This window comes from Bombus flavifrons, chromosome 16 (assembly GCF_040668555.2).
Source record: "Bombus flavifrons isolate JBK064 chromosome 16, iyBomFlav1_principal, whole genome shotgun sequence".
In the NCBI taxonomy this organism is placed as follows: domain Eukaryota; kingdom Metazoa; phylum Arthropoda; class Insecta; order Hymenoptera; family Apidae; genus Bombus; species Bombus flavifrons.
The window spans coordinates 2,459,138-2,476,325 of NC_138457.1; the positions used below are offsets into that span (position 1 = coordinate 2,459,138).

Genomic DNA, 17,188 nt, shown 5'->3' on the forward strand with positions numbered 1-17,188 from the left:
CAACTAAGTGATTGCGGATTTTGTCATTAAGTGATAATGGCAAATCCGTAATCACTTAGTTGCCAAGCCAATATTTAGCAGGTCAACTAGGATGTAAAATTATCTTAAAGCATCGAGGTTCGATCAAGGATTTCGGTCGAGTCGATATTATAGATACTTTGTTCCTCATCAAAAACTACGCAAAAAAACGTTTCACCATCGAGCCACGGGCAACTATCGTACAACACGATTTATGTGGTGCTTTGTTCCACTCTACCGCGTTTATATCGGGTGTCCTAGTAATCATGGTACAATTGTGAAATTGACTCTACGTGAGAAAGTAGATGGAAAGTATGGAAGAAAAATTGTAGTAATCTAATTTTAGTAATCTAGTTCTAGTAATGGTAATTCGACAATGCAGCGATTTCGTTTTAAGAGAGACGGAGAGTGAATCGAAAATACAGATTACAATTTTTTCAAACGAAGCTAGGTTTCTGAAAAAATTTAGTTTGAAAATTTGCCAAGTGTGCTAGTGCGAACTGGATACTAGTAGACAATAAACAGGGAGTTTTCTAGGTGCAAAAATAAGTGGAAAATGTAAAATAAATATTTCCCCTTCAAGGTTTCGTTTCCGGTTTTCGTTAAGAAAATAGAACGAATGTTTAGTCAAGAATTATTTCTTTAAACTGAATTTATTCGAACGCAAGGCTTCAAAGCAAAAGATACGTTATTCTATATTTCCCTACAATCCTTTTCGGATACCCGTTATATAGAATTGCGATTACGAGCTATGACTATCTAGTCCTCGAGACAATACAGTAAATCAAATGTGTTGGTAATAGTAAGTAACCGACGCACATAACGGGCTAACGATTAATAATAAACCGAAGTATGACCGACACACCCATACCCCACCCATGCTTCTATACTCGCGAAGAACCGCACATCCATCGCGCATCCTTTTAATCGATCGATATGGCGATTTAGGTCGATGAACCCGATTCGCACTATCGTTCTACTCTATTAGTTTTCCGTCGGGTAGATTAAACTCGCGTCGGTATTGGTGACAAAACTCTGTGTATCGAGTTCACCTTGATAAATGAGAAGTTCAGTTTCCCCTAGATTCGATGTTTTTGTAGTGGCAACATTTGTAGTCGTACACAGGCTGACGAAAGTACTGGAACAGCTGTATGTGCAGACGCATTGTGTAACTATATTATCTGTGTTTTGAAATTTGAAACGTTTTGAAATTTCACGAGCACTGTAATGGGACTCGACTATCGTGATTATATTGGTAAAGTTTGAAACACATCTGAATATGTATACGTATAGAAGTTACAATATATTTAGTACAAGTATATATTTCGCAGCGATTACAATAGTATCCTGTGTTATTAAACTTGAATATTCAGTTTCAGCGAGTCCATATTTAACACTTGCAACGTAAATACGCTTGAAATAACTTGGCCAGGTTGTGCAGAAAATTACCAACCCTCGATTATCTGAAATTGAGCTTTGCTTTAGTTCGAAGATTTTAATTTAAAAAAGTAAGCTTCGTTTCTGTCGAGTATATTTGGTTTCTTATTTCTCTTGTTTTTTAATGTTTCCTTTTTTAACTTATTTAACTTAGCGAGCTTATTCGATAGTGATAACTAACACGACCAACGTCAAAGTGATTTGGAAGTGGTTTCTCCAAAATAATTGTAAACTCTTAAAATAGAATTATGGCTTGCTAACTTGGTAATTGTATAATGTAAAAGTTGTTCTATGGGTTAGTTGTTATAGGGTCCATGATTAAATGTGTGTAACTAACATTTTGTCATTTTGACGATTGGTATGTTTCTTCTATATCTTCAGATGGGTTTCAGACATAAGAGAATCACGGTCGTCGTGTCTCGTTATGGAACTAATGAATTTTCCAAATCGTACGATTTATCTAATATATACACAGGAATATAAAAATCTTCTATGGTAAATATCCAAATGCTTTCGTCAGCCAATATACGTATATTCCTATTATTATATATTATATTATATATTAATATACATATATGCTAATCTTTGATGCCAGGAATAAAGGGATACATCAGGCTGATGCTAACGTGTTTTGACTACATGTACAGTGGTTGACGAAAGTATTCGAACGCTTACATTTACAAATTTCAATTAATAAAACGAGGCGCGCTAAACTAATTTGTTAAAACAATTTGGTATCTATAGTGATGGGAAAGTCTGAAGATTACACGAGTAAAATTTGAAAACGATTGAATAATATAGACAGGAGTTAGGATACATTTATTAGAAACATTCATGATAAGTGTCTCGCAAAAGTATTCTAACGCTGTAACACTGTTCATAGTTCTTCATCTTCCTTTGCACCGAATGTAAACATCATTGCTAAATGAAAATATTGGTACGTTCACTTGATGTTAGGATATCGTTCCAGGAAGAGTAACGTAAAAGTGTGCACAATAGTATTTAAAATGAATATCAAAAAGTCTGAAAGAAACGTGTGAAAAAGAAATAATATTCCGATTACATGTGGATGGCAAATTATATAACGAGATTGCCGGAGTTGTGAACAGAAGTAAGTGAACGATACATTGTATCATAAAAAAGTCAAAGAACGAGGGAACACTTGCAAAGAAAGCTCGATAGGTCGACCAAAGAAATTGACTGGAAGAGAGCAGAAAGTTATCATTGGCGAATTAAAAAAAAATCCTACTACATCCGCTCCTCAACTCGCAAGTATGGTAGCTGATATGTTTTATAAAGAAGTTCACCCGGAATTATGTCGACGAATTTTACGAAACAATGATTTTCATGGAGAGTACTGCGAAACAAGCCATATGTTAATGCGGTAAATCATAAAAAAAAGATTGACTTTTGCAAAAACTTATATTAATAAAGATAATTCTTTTTGGAACGGTCATCTTTTCGGACGAGTCAAAATTTAACATTTTTGGCTCGGGTGGTCAAAATTATGTATGGAGAAAACAAAATACGGAATTGGAAATTCGACATTTACATCAAACAGTGGAACACGAAGGTGGATCGGTCATGGTGCGGGGGTGCATGGCTGCCGGTGGCACCGGAAATTTGATATTTATTGATGGAACACTTGATAAATATAAATATTTTAATATTTTAAAAAATAACCTTGAAGAAAGTGCCCGTAAATTAGGATTATTGGAAGATTTCCACTTCCAACAAGATAATGATCCTAAAAATACTGCTAGAATTGTGAAAGAATGGATCGTATATAACACACCACACGTGTTAATTACTTCATCGCAAAGTCCAGACATAAATCCTATTGAAAATTTATGGGCTGAAATGGGAAAAAGATGAAATAAATATCAGATAATCTGAAAGCAAGTATTGAAAGATAAAATTATAGAAATATGGAACTCCGTTGAGTGTAGTTTTACAAAATCATTGGTTTACAGTACGAAACGTCGATTGAGACACACTATTGCTGCTAAAGTTGGTCCAACAAAATATTAATATCAAATAATTTAATAATATATGTAGCGTTCAAATACTTTTGTCAGTCACTTACAATCCTTTTCAAATTTTACTGATATAATCTTGAGACCTCCATCTTCCTACTGACATCTGCTTGTCTAAGCAAATTACTTTAATGTACATTATTTCGGCCATTCAAGTGTGCATATGTAAGCGTTCGAATACTTTCCTGAGCCACTGTATATAGGTTAATCTTTGATGCAGGAATAAAGGGATACATCAGGCTTATTCTACGTGTTTTGATTACATGTATCCGTACGTATATTGTTTAGCTTTGTCACGCGTGTCGTTAGGACGGTTAGGTAACAAGATACGTGCTTATCAAGTAATCATCCGTATCGTAAGTACACGTGTATCTACATACGTACGCGCGTAGGTACAGTGTGATTCAGAAATACGCGGACGCTTGCTTATTTGCGATAGAATGTACAGTAGAATTTACTGCAACGGAATTTTGCTTAAACTGCATGATTAAACCAAAATCGGATTAGCAAAAGAGGAAAATTCCAGTCATACTGAAGGATCTCGCGATTTTTTTCTCCTTCGGTCAACCGTGAAGTTAACGCGTTAATTCGTCGTTATGATATGATTATTAAAAAATTAACCAAAATGTCCAAATACTTTTGAACGCTCCTATTCCCTATATATATATATATATATATAGTACACACGTACGTACTCTATGGACGTCCATACTGCGTAGATAGGTGCGCGACACAGGACATGCGTATCGACCACTGACCCATATTCGAAAACGGCTGCGCGCCACTCGATACTCATCGATTCGCTGAATTACCTAAATGAAACAACACGCGGCGGAACAACCGATTCTCCGCTTCCTCTCCGCTTGCTTCTCCTTTCACTTCGTCATCCCTTTCTGTTCATAATCATAGCATTAGAACGCTTTCAAATTATTGCAAATATACAGTGTCTGGCGAAAGCATCCGAACACATGCGAACTAGCGTCCTTTGGTCAGATTAAGCGGTTGTGGCAACTGTGCCAAATATCGCATACGCAAATACAGAAGTTCAAACGGGAACCGACTTGACAAGACAAAGTTACACTGAGCGGAAATAAAAGAGAAACGTCTCTTATAATGCACCTGATATATTCGTAAAAAAATTCTCTTCCAAATGGCTCGATACTTTACTGAACAACTGCGTGCTCGATACTATGTAACAACCTCCGTACACGATAAAAACAATATGCTTTATCCTTTCTCGGAGCGATAAGCAGAGGAAGAAGATGATGAAAGACGTTTTGCAAGCAGAAATTCTGGTCGGTGACAGTCAGATTTCTCTGTGTACTCCTTCTGTTCGTTTTAGTCTCTCGTTTCGCGTTGCCTCGTGCAATTTCCACAAGCCATTCGAGCCGCACGCGTAGCAACAAGCGGAAAAGGTAGAATAATTTTCCTTCGGTTGCATCCACTCGAATAAACGGAATAGAGGCAAGCACGATTAAACGATGCAGCAGGAACATCGATTCGTGAGAAAGGTTAATGACACGGGGACACGCGCCAGGCTGAATTTACATCGGCGAAGTTGAATGTCGTTTCGATGGGAACAGGGACGATTGCCGCCTAACTGGGTGCGTAAACAATTCTAATTGGAAGGTAATCCAGCAACGAGTTCCATTCGTAGATCGAGCTGCTTTTTCCATGAAATTCCTGACAATCGTTCGGGAAAGAGATGCAGTGGGCGAGGATAAAGAGAAGCGACTCGTTTACCGAATATCTCATTCGGCTTTTCACTAATTTCGCTGTTTGCGAAAACAATTTCATCGTTAGAAAGCTGATTAGAGAAAATTTGCTCTAGCACCGTCTAGTACCATTGCTGATTGGCAAACGAGTTCCAATCGAATCATTGAATTGGTTTCCACCTTTTGTGAAAGAGTGTTGATTAGAACGAATTGTAGAGCGAGTTTTAAATCAATAAAAATGTACTCGTTATCTCTCCCTCATGTGATCTTCGTATGCGACGTACTCTGGTGAAAAGAGATTAACGCGCGTAAACGACTTTTCCAGATAAACGCGTTTAAAGTTACGCACCCCATAACGCGTTTATCCGTTTTCTTTTCAGCTGTGTTACGTATTTCATTTGAGCTTGATGAGAATATCTACACACGTGTGGTTCATGTTTCATTTTTCAGCAACGAAGCTTGCGCATACAACCGATTAAAGGTGTATCGTAATTTGCATTAACGTAACACGTCATTGCCTATTTTCATTATGAATATTCATTATCGTACATGAAAATTTCAACACTTTACCGACCGATAGCCGATTAATCAGTTTTTTGTCGCCGACGCTTATCGACCGATAGTCTATTAATCAGTTTTCTGTCGCCGACAATCTTTCTCAATATTTGAGCAGTAATTTGTTATTTAGTACTAAGGTATCTTGCTCAGTTGCGTCAGTTGCGTTGCTTTGTAAGCCCCCACGGTTTTATATCAATTTGAAAAACTTACCGTTCGTGACGAACGAAAAGAATGGTATCGGAGAGTCCAAATCGAAACAGAGCCAGCGCCAAGGAGAATCTGCGCCTGAGCTGCCGGTCGGACGTGCGCGTACTGTTGAACCGCTATCGGTCGGTAAAGTGTCAAGTATTTTAGAAAATTGGGCTTGCAAACAGCGTACTTTTGTTTATAAAACATGAAGGTGAAAAGGTGAAAATCGATTTTTTCGCAACTTTAATTTTTCTACTAGAACACGTCACGTATTAATTCTGGATCCGCAGTATTTTCATTTAATAAGAACATGGACAGCTGTGATACGGAAGACAATTTATCTTTCATACAAATAATAGGTACGTTTGAGTGAAATATTAATCTCGAACGAGATTACGGAACGGTTAATCATAGTCGCAATTACCACCAGAGCAACGGTTATCCGTGAAAGTTGTTTAGGTAGTTTGACGTAGCTTTTTCTGTGGTATACATACGCTCTCATACGAGCACGTATGAAGTTGATGTGCAAAAAGTTGGAATCAACTCATACGGTTATATGTTATTTTTATCTCAAACGAATTACGCTAAATACAAATTTCAAACGTGTACGTGTATATGAGCATTTCAGTTGATTTTTATTAATAACACTGTGATTACTATTAAGAATATATGAATTAATGGCTCGATGACTAGATAAATGATTAGAAACGATACTTGTAATGTTCTCTTCTGCATTAGCAGATGTTTTGCACATCCAGTGAAATGTTAACTATTTATTTGCAATTTTATCAATGGCATATTAAAATTAAATGCGTGACTTATCCGAGTATTAAATGGTTTTAAATGCTATAGTCGAAATAAATCACGATAATATTACAATCTAAAATTTTCTAACGCAAACCGAACGAAGCGAAAAAGTAGGAAAACCAGTTTTACGAATGCCTCGAAAAGTAAAGCCGAGCGACGGTAACACGTTTAGAGGAAATATTGTTCAACAAAATATTCTGCTTTATAACATGTTCGAAGGTCATTGAAATCAACGAGGTGTGCCCTTCTCGATGTTATCTACAGCTCGATACCCAGACAAATCGGGTATAATGATGTCTTGAAACGAAAAACGACTCTATAATACTCGACGCTTATAGATGCCAATCTTTTTATCGCATATTAATTTTTAAAAACAAATTTTGTCCTGTCGTGATATTCTATTGAGTTGGCAACTAAGTGATTGCGAATTTTGTCATTAGATGGCAATGATAATTTTATCGTTAGATGGTAATGACATTGGAAGATGGTCATTACCACCTAATGACAAAATCCGCAATCACGTAGTTGCCAACCTAATATGATAGGTCTAACAAAGGACAAAGTCTTCCCGAAACCTTTCTGTTTGCAATTACGCAACTAATTCATGTTCTACCGAAAGTAAGTAAAGTTTCTGTGTATTTTCAAAGAATAGCGTAAAACGTAAAGCATAATTATTTGGACGTTCGATGTTATCCGATGAAAAATCAAATGTTTATATTATATTTTCAATATTATTTATGGAAGGATACTTCTTTATTTTTAATTCTCTACATTTTGTCACAAACTGAGATGAAATGTTCTGTTGAATTTAAATTCAAAACAAAGAATACACTTGCACCGATTAAATTCCATTATTGTGTCTAATAAATAGTAGACGCTTGATCAAATCTACAGGGTGGTTGGTAACTGGTGGTACAAGCGGAAAGGGGGTGATTCTACGCGAGAAAAGAAGTCGAAAATATAGAATAAAAATTTTTTTTTATTTTTTTAAATTTTTCCATCGAGACAACGATCTACAGCGAGATCCGTTATGACGTACAGCACGCGTACCGAGCGAAAATTCAAAGTCGATTTTCTCGAAAACAAAGCCTCAAACGAAAAATTTTTATTCTATATTTTCGACTTCTTTTTTCGCGTAGAATCACCCCCTTTCCACTTGTTCCACCAATTACCAACCACCCTGTATATAAACTTTTAGATTATGGCCGGAAACACATGTTCTAATTACATGTGTATTCCAAGACAATTTGTCACTTTTGATCGCATCGATCCAAAGTTTAATCTCTCTTCTTCCTTTAGCAACAGAAAAGTCGTCCTAACATTGAACATATCTTCACATTGAACAGTTTAACTTGGTAAAAATTGTATTTAAATTGTATAAAAAGTGAATGAAAATTGACAGTTAGGGCATTTTGAATATAACCGATAAATAGAAGATACTTTGAAATAGAAAGTGCCCCATTGAACAACTAAACATTTTTATTAGAACATCAATAAAACAAAATGAGAACAAATCTTGCATCTAACGGTGCACTGTGTTAAAACAGTGTAAACATAAATGTGGCTCATCGATACAATCTGGATAATAGGTGATCACCTTTTTGGTCCGATTCATAGCAATTTTTCATCCTAACTGTTTAACATTTTTTTCATACCACTCTCTGCAAAATTTTCGTGCCAGGTGCGCTTGCCCTTCTTTCTTCTGCATTTCGTGTCGCAATCTTTGTCGAATAAGTATATTTGACGACTCTGGCGAATGGCACTGCGTAAGGTGCATTGCGAGTGCCATTCTAAAATCTGATAACTTGATTTTTACTTTTGTTGCTTGTTTATAGAGTATCATCGCGTTTGAAATTGACGTATTTAACAATAACTCTAATGCTAATTTTATATACCACTTGAGGGTTCCTCTATGTGGTGTAGAATATGCTATCATTTGATCTGATAAATCTACAGCGCATTTTCCTCTCTTGTAATCTACACTACCATTGGTTTATCGCAAATATAATTTTCTTTGCGGACCTGTATCATTTCAGCCGAATGTTTCGTCGAGATCATAAAAATAATCATAATACTGTTTACTAATATCTTCTACACGTTTCAACAATATATTCTACGCGTTTTGCCTACGACGAAATGACGAAAGCGAATGGTTTGTTGAAATAAACGAAGCCTCGTTATAATACGTCGCTATCAACTGTTACTAAGGCGTCACGGTGGTCACCCGTTACCACCAATAAGATAAACGGTCCATTGGGGAAGAATGTTGTCTTACAACATCAATTTATTATTATTTTTCCATTATATGCTTTGAATAATAAAAATACTCCCGTGGCGTCCTCAGCGAAACATGCGATTTCGGCGTGGCAGTCAAAGTGTTAATATCAAACATTGTTTTTCCCAATCTACTTATCTACTTAATGCATACGCGGTTACTTGAAATACGATCAGAGACGGAAATTATATTGAACATCTTTACGCAAAGCATATTTTATACAGAGTGTCCCAGTTTTTCCTGCGGAACTTTGCCAATTATGCTGTAAGCAAAATTAATGAAAAATGTTATATGAACACAGGTTCTTAAGTGGTTTTTTAAAAAGTTGTAACAAAAATGCGAAACGATGTAATAACCACTGGTGTTTCGCTCTACTATTCCATATGTTTACATAAATTCTACAGTTTACCCACAGAGGTCGTTGATTTGGTTAACCAGTCAGGTAATGATTAAACGATCTTCAACGAGGATTAATTTCTTGGCCACTGACATCACCAGATATTAAGCCAATGGATTTTTACTTGTGAAAGAAGTTTATCATATTATCGGTATATTATTAAACACAAATTAATATACGTCAGGAGTTGGTACAAATGTTTCGCGACGTACCCGTTCCAATTAAGGAAAATGAACAGCAAATTAGTCGTGCGATAGATTTTATTGTCCGTAGATGTTAGTCCTACGTTCGTAATAACGGATCACATTTTGAAATGGAATTAGGATATGAACCGACATTCTATTCCTGTGCGGTATATAAGTGGTTTTTCTTATGTTTATTTATAGAACATACTGGTAAAGTTCTGCGGGAAAAAATTTGCGATATCCTGTATGTTTGTAATGATTTCGAGTGTCCAAATACTTATACACGGTAGTGTAGTTCTGCCATGGCTCTACAGAAAGAAAGGAAGCGTATATCGTGTGTCTAAACCGGCTTGGCGTTCTTCGATATCGTAGAAAGTCGACGAGATTATTTTACGACGATATTCGAAACTCTCTGCGGCAAAAGTAAAAGCGATCGATGAAAATCTGCTGTTGCGGAAGGTAATAAAACACAGAAACGCAAACTATAAACCTGTCGTGATGGCAGTCGAACAACTGATAGTGACAGGATAAACGAGCTTTCAATGTACAGTGTAAAGAACGAAGTAAAGTAAGCGGAAAAATTGTAACAAATCCGTTGCAAAGATCGTTGAATTCTTTTTTGGCTAATTCAGCTACACAAAATTGGAGACGTACAGACTTTCGTGACCAATTGCAAATACATATGCAGCATGTCCAGCATAAGTCGGTCAACGGATTAGTGGATTGTTCTATGTGCAAAAGTATAATTTAAAAAAATTGAAAATATGATAAACGTGTGAAGAATATTCGAACTTGGTTAATTATCGGGTTAATATGAATAAGTAATCAGAGGCAGGTTATTCTATATGCGAAAATAGATCCAAAATGTGGAATAAAATTTTACCGTTTAACCCATTCACTGCCAGTCAAATTTTATTAGTTGTAGATATAGTACTAAAATGGCATTTACACTAATTTGAAAATGAAAAAGAAAACACTACGTAGCTGGCGTTACTGAATAAAATTCCTGTCATGGCATCGAAAACTACGAGATATCTCGTAGTTGGCAGTGAGTGGTTTAAGGTTCGATCTTCGAGAATATAGAATTTCAACGTGTTTCATCAAGCGTATGATAAGCGTTTAAACTTATCTTTCCCGGAAATAGAGCTTTGAGAATAGAAATAGAGATATAGGGTTCTATATTTGGACTGCTTATTTCAATGTCTAGATCATTTCCAAAGAAAGGAGACAATTTGCATAATGAATTTACATACAGGGTGGTTGGTAACTGGTGGTACAAGCGGAAAGGGGGTGATTCTACGCGAAAAAAGAAGTCGAAAATATAGAATAAAAATTTTTCGTTTGAGGCTTTGTTTTCGAGAAAATCGACTTTGAATTTTCGCTCGGTACGCGTGCGTTACGTTATAACGGATCTCACTGTAGATTGTTGTCTTGATGGAAAAATTTTAAAAAATAAAAAAAAAACTTTTATTCTATATTCTCGACTTCTTTTTTCGCGTAGAATCACCCCCTTTCCGCTTGTACCATCAGTTACCAACCACCCTGTATATTTAAGCACATAGAGACGCGAATAAGCTAAGTAGACGTTACCAGAATTAATGGAAATTAATGGAAACGTAAATAGCCCAATTCGAAACAAAGGAAAATGGACTCGTACCATTTTCAAAAACCATCCATTTTTGACTTATTTTTAAACATGATCATCCTCCAGTTGTTTCACTACTGACCACATTATGCGGGACATCCTGTATATTCAGCTAGAACGCATCGTTATTTACGAGCCACACAGTATATCGAACACTTGAAAATCGCTTATAGGAAAAGAGAGAAAAGAGTAGCGTGTTTCTCCATCGTATTTCCATGGTGTATTGTCACCTGACGCTTACATGAAATTCCATGTTAGAATTGTAATTCGTTGGCAAAAAGAAGGGAACGATTCGAGTCTGTAAAGTTGTACGTCGGGGCGCTGTTCGTCGAAACGATCCTGCGAAGAGTGAAAAGGGGGGGTGAAAAAAAGAAAAAAGAGAGAGAGAATAACTCGCGATTTTTATTCCGGCAGCTCTCGAACAATTACGATCTTGAATTATGAATCAAACGTTAACGAGTCCGACGACGAGCTGCTGTATTCCGTGCCGTAACGTTGAAAAGCGGAACAAGGAGAACGAGAGAGGAGAGCGAAGAGGGGAACGAGACGAAAAAAGAAAAGAGGAATGGATTTCTGGTCTTTGTTCCGCCATTAAAAGATTTTGCTTTGGACAGACTCTCGAAAAACGGTCTTTCTCGAATTCGCCCACCCTCTTGTTTATTCAGCTATTTTTCTGTCGTATCTACGGAATTTCTCTTCCTTTATTCGGGTAAACCCTGGCACAGGCTTTCGATTCGATCGTTGGATAGATCTTGGCGCGCTTATAACGAGCGAACGAACAGAGAATGGAAAGTATAGAGACAGAGAAGAAAAGGTATGGAGGGACATGCGTGGTTGTTACGTTGCAATTACGAGACGGTTTTTCTATCTGCGATAACTGTTGCACATTACCAAGCACTTGTTTTTACCGAACATTTTTGTTAAGTTTTTCTTTCTTCTGCAAAATTACGGACGTAGACCGTCACGAATGAGAAACATAGATTACTATGTATTACATTTCCCTTCTTTTTTTTTATAGAATAGCAGTTTTTAAGTTAGACACGCTATATATCAATTCCACATCAAAATATATGTTTCTATCATCGTATCGAGCATTTAAAAAATGTTAATAAGACGAATAATGAATGAACAATTTACAAATTAAATCAACATGACATTGATTTTCTGTGAAACTCGAAGTTTATTTAAAAAAAAAAGATATATACAGGGTGGTTGGTAACTGGTGGTACAAGCGGAAAGGGGGTGATTCTACGCGAAAAAAGAAGTCGAAAATATAGAATAAAAATTTTTCGTTTGAGGCTTTGTTTTCGAGAAAATCGACTTTGAATTTTCGCTCGGTACGCGTGCACTTTATCACGTCTCGTTATAACGGTTCTCACTGTAGATCGTTGTCTCGATGGAAAAATTAAAAAAGAAATTTTTATTCTATATTTTCGACTTCTTTTTTCGCGTAGAATCACCCCCTTTCCGCTTATACCACCAGTTACCAACCACCCTGTATATAGCGTATTGTTTAACCGTATTTCTCGTTGCGTTCTATAACTTTAAGCCATCTATCAGCAAGATGCAGTCGTCAGGACGTGTTTCTGTCTCATTTACTAATTGCAAGTGAACATCGTATAAGGCATGTTGCATCGATCTGAAACCGGTAGTAATCCGAAGGAGTAACGTCTAGCGAATAAGCTGTGAGACATCCAAGCCAAGACTCCTGATGTCTTTTGTCGCAGAAGCACCGTGTGTCCTAACGTTGTCACGCGGTAATTTTGCAGAACGTTCTCCTTTGTCAATGCCCTGACAGTTGCATCTTGTTTAAGGACAATCAGCCAATATCTTTCGCTGATGGAATTCATCACTTGCCTGATGTATGGCTTAACGTTGTAGAAAGCAGCGTCACAGAGAAATGTCTTGATCCAACAACGCACGATATTTTTAAAAATAAGCTTCGTCATTTTTAAACTTAACATTTTACCGACCGATAGCCGATTAATTGGTTTTTTGTTGCCGACGCTTACCGACTGATAGCCTATTAATCGACTTTTTATCGCCGACAATCTTATTATTTGAGCAGTAATTTGTTATTTAGTACTAAGGTACCTTACTCAGTTGCGTCAGTTGCGTTACTTTGTAAGCTCCCACAGTTTTATGCCAATTTGAAAAACTTACCGTTCTCAATAAACGAAAAGAATGGTCTTGGAGAGTCTAAACCGAAACAGAGGCGGCACCAGGGAGAATTTGCGTCTGAGCTGTCGGTCGGACGTGCGTATGCTGTTGAACCGCTAGTGGTCGGTAAAGTGTTAATATTTTCGAACTGTACCGACTGTTTTCCGAAATGCTTGCAGACCATTCGAATGTACTTGGTCGATCTTCCAACTGACTTGCCACGACGTACCTTAAAGAGTACGATAGAGAACAGGGAATCGATGATTCGTCGGAATAGTAAGCGCGTCTTTCTTCTTCTTCATTCATTTCGACGACAAAGTTTGTCGATGGTCAGGTTTCTGCGGTAATTAACAATCGCGATTACCACTCGACCAATCAGACCACCGCATTGCGTCAGTACGCGCGGCGAGGTATATCGCAAGGTACCGCCTTGTAACTTTCCTCGCCAACCATCCCTTGCTACTCTCGCTATTCGTCTCGCTCATTCCTCTTGCTCATTCCCCTCGCCACCCACCACCTACCACTCCTCTTTACTCCCCCTGACCTCTACGCGTTCTTCCCTTCCCACCCCACTTGCCGCCGCTCTTACCGCCCTTCATGCTCCTGGCAACTAGCGATGGGCTCAAGTACAGTGCATCGCTAGAAAGAAGACTAAGAAATGCGAGTCTGATCGATTATTTCATGTAGGCTGGCTACCTAAGCCGACTCATAAAGCTAAGCGCGCATATGACTGAAAGTGCCACATATATAAATAAGATAAAATTACTGTCTTCTTTGCAATTAAGTCTTCTTTGCAGCAATGCAGTTACTATGAATTTATGTTATAGTTACACATTACCGCTTAAAAATATATGCATATTCGCTTACTTCTCATAGAAATAATAAATTAGTTAGAAAATTACAAAGAGAAAGATTGTACATGATTTCAATGGAGCTGTCGTAGGATATCAGCATATGATAAAGTTTGTTTTTAAAATCTATATACATTGTCCAAATCCGCTTTAAAAATATACAGGGTGGTTGGTAACTGGTGGTACAAGCGGAAAGGGGTTGATTCTACGCGAAAAAAGAAGTCGAAAATACAGAAAAAAAATTTCTTTAATTTTTTTTTTTAATTTTTCCATCGAGACAACAGTGAGACTACAGTGAGATCCGTTATAACGAGACGTGATAAAGTGCACGCGTACCGAGCGAAAGTTCAAAGTCAATTTTCTCGAAAACAAAGCCTCAAACGAAAAATTTTTATTCTATATTTTAGACTTCTTTTTTCGCGTAGAATCACCCCCTTTCCGCTTGTACCACCAGTTACCAACCACCCTGTATTTCAAATATTTCAAATACTGACATAAGCTAATAATGTTAATAATGAAAATGCACTTCAAAATGCATAGCATAATAGATATGTAGGATAAAAAGCTTAAAAGAATAAGTACATATTGAACTTGATCCCATCACTACTGGCGGCAAGTCTCGCTCCCTTTTAGTCGGCTTCGCTCTTTTCCTTCCCTTCTCGAAGCTCAACGCCCCGACCTCCTCAACCTCAACCTCGACGTCGACATTGACGTCGCCGTTACGTTCTCTGCCATTACTATCACTATTACCAGTCCCCGTTACCGGCTACGTCTCCGTCATCGTCGCTAACCCTTCGTGTCCTCTCTTGTGTCTTTGAGTCGCAATTCGACACGATTTAATTAAACGTTTAGTTATGAAAATTGATAGACAGCGTGGTGTACAACCGAGCCAGTAGTGGCAACAGTGTTAACACTTTACCGACCGATAGCCGATTAATCGGCTTTTTGTCGCCGGCGCTTACCGACCGATAGCCGATTAATCGGCTTTTTGTCGCCGACAACCTTTCTTATTATTTGAGCAGTAATGTGTTATTTAGTGTTAAGCTACCTTGCTCAGTTGTGTCAGTTGCGTTGCTTTGTAAGCCCCCACAGTTTCATGCCAATTTGAAAAACTTACCGATCGCAATAAACGAAAAGAATGGTATTGGAGAGTCTAAACCGAAACAGAGCCGGCGCCAGGGAGAATCTGCGCTTGAACTGCCGGTCGAACGAGCGTATGCTGTTGAATCGCTAACGGTCAGTAAAGTATCAGATTACATATTTTCGTGCAACGTATATCCGCAGCAATCGCGGTACAATCGGCTGGGATAGACTGATTCTACGTGAGCAGATAAGAAGAAAATAAGAATAATAAATGCAGTGAAATTTGTTCGTTCGCTTATGAGAAGATAAATTTTGAAAATTTGTCGAGTACATTTGTACTTGGCAACGGTATCATAGAAGAAGTTTCTCTGTAACTGCGATCAAGTACCCTGATATGATAAAAAACTGAAACGGGGGACGTATTTGCATCGCTGGACACGTTCCATGTTTTTTTGTAACGGCTATCCGATTCCAACTTACAAATGCCAATTACTGGTACACTTATTGCTATATGAAAAAAAATGTTCAGGCAGCGTTTTAATGGTTTCGAGGGAGACATAATCTGGGGTAATCAGTTTTTGTGCGGATGGGGATGCAGAACGGAGGTCGTACGAAGGTGACATGCGTTTTCTTAAATGAGATTATACAGAGTCATTGGTAACTGGTGGTACAAGCGGAAAGGGGGTGATTCTACGCGAAAAAAGAAGTCGAAAATATAAAATAAAAATTTTTTTTTTATTTTTTTTTAAATCTACAGTGAGATCCGTTATAACGAGACGTGATAAGTGCACGCGTACCGAGCGAAAGTTCAAAGTCGATTTTCTCGAAAACAAAGCCTCAAACGAAAAATTTTTATTCTGTATTTTCGACTTCTTTTTTCGCGTAGAATCACTCCCTTTCCACTTGTACCACCAGTTACCAATGACCCTGTATAATTTTTATCGGACTAATGAAAATAAAAGTTGAAGTATCCAGCAAATTAACAATAATAATAGCTACCCGATGTGAATAGATTAACAATTTTATATAAGAAATGCGAGGACGTATCAACTATCGCGACAGAAATTATACGACTGCGTTTAAAAAAACGTATGTCGAAACTCGAATTCGATTGCTGTGTAAACATCTTCTTCGCACAACAGATAGTTACGTCAGTTACACCAGTAATTCCTATTTATAGATTAAAACCAGACAAACTTCTTTGTACAAACTTGTTTCCTAATAAGATCTGTGTAAACATAAATTTCTAGTTCTTCGGGTTTCTATCGTAGTTTTAGCAGTATCCTGATGTCTCGTCGATATTTCCGGTTCCCAAAACTGCTCCACGTCTGTCCCGAAGAAACGAACTTGAGTAGAAAACCTAAGAACCAAAAACAAATATATAGTCGTTTAATCATCGTGAAAGTTTCGAATCTAAAACGATCGGATCATATGCGTGATCTCTATAGAATCGAACGATACGTTTGTTCCAGAGGTGACGATGTACAACGATCGATCGAGCTGCTGGACAAAGTGCTCTCAGAGTACGACGAGCACGAAGCAGAGGGCGAAGGTGGTGGAGGCGTCGGCGTCGGCAGTGGCGGTGGCGGTGGCGGTGGCGGTGGCGGCGACGGTAGTGGAGGTGGCAGCGGCGGAGGTGTTGGGGATTGTGGCAGCAGCACCGAACCGAGTATTGGCCTCACACCCGACGACGAAAGTCCGTCCTTAGGTATCTTTTATCCTCTTTTCTCTTCTCCCTCCCTCCTGCCCTCTACTTCGACCCCATTTCTTTCCTATTTTATTCCTTCCTTCTCCTCTTTCGTTCTTTCGATTTTCTCGATCGTATCGATTAC

The 17,188-nt window shown here is 37.8% G+C and overlaps 1 protein-coding gene and 1 long non-coding RNA gene across 8 annotated transcripts in view; both read left to right on the plus strand.

Moving 5' to 3' along the window:
* LOC138188074 (serine-rich adhesin for platelets) overlaps nt 1-17,188 on the plus strand; it is a 52,705-nt gene that overhangs the window by 13,602 nt on the left and 21,915 nt on the right. For all 5 annotated transcript variants that reach the window (XR_011175355.1, XR_011175356.1, XM_069129503.1 and 2 more), the window contains exon 4: nt 16,829-17,064. Coding sequence is in view for 3 of the 5 variants with exons in the window: in XM_069129503.1 (XP_068985604.1) it covers nt 16,829-17,064 (236 nt within the window). In the remaining 2 variants the exon portion in view is untranslated. The remainder of the gene's footprint in view (nt 1-16,828; nt 17,065-17,188) is intronic.
* Nucleotides 36-4,058, plus strand: LOC138188046 (uncharacterized). 3 transcript variants are annotated; one of them, XR_011175333.1, is made up of 5 exons: nt 36-1,273; nt 1,392-1,526; nt 1,610-1,732; nt 1,837-1,950; nt 2,051-4,058. It is a non-coding gene; the product is annotated as an uncharacterized LOC138188046 (long non-coding RNA). The 3 variants fall into 3 exon arrangements; XR_011175332.1 differs by having other exon boundaries at nt 1,610-1,719; XR_011175331.1 differs by having other exon boundaries at nt 1,610-1,950.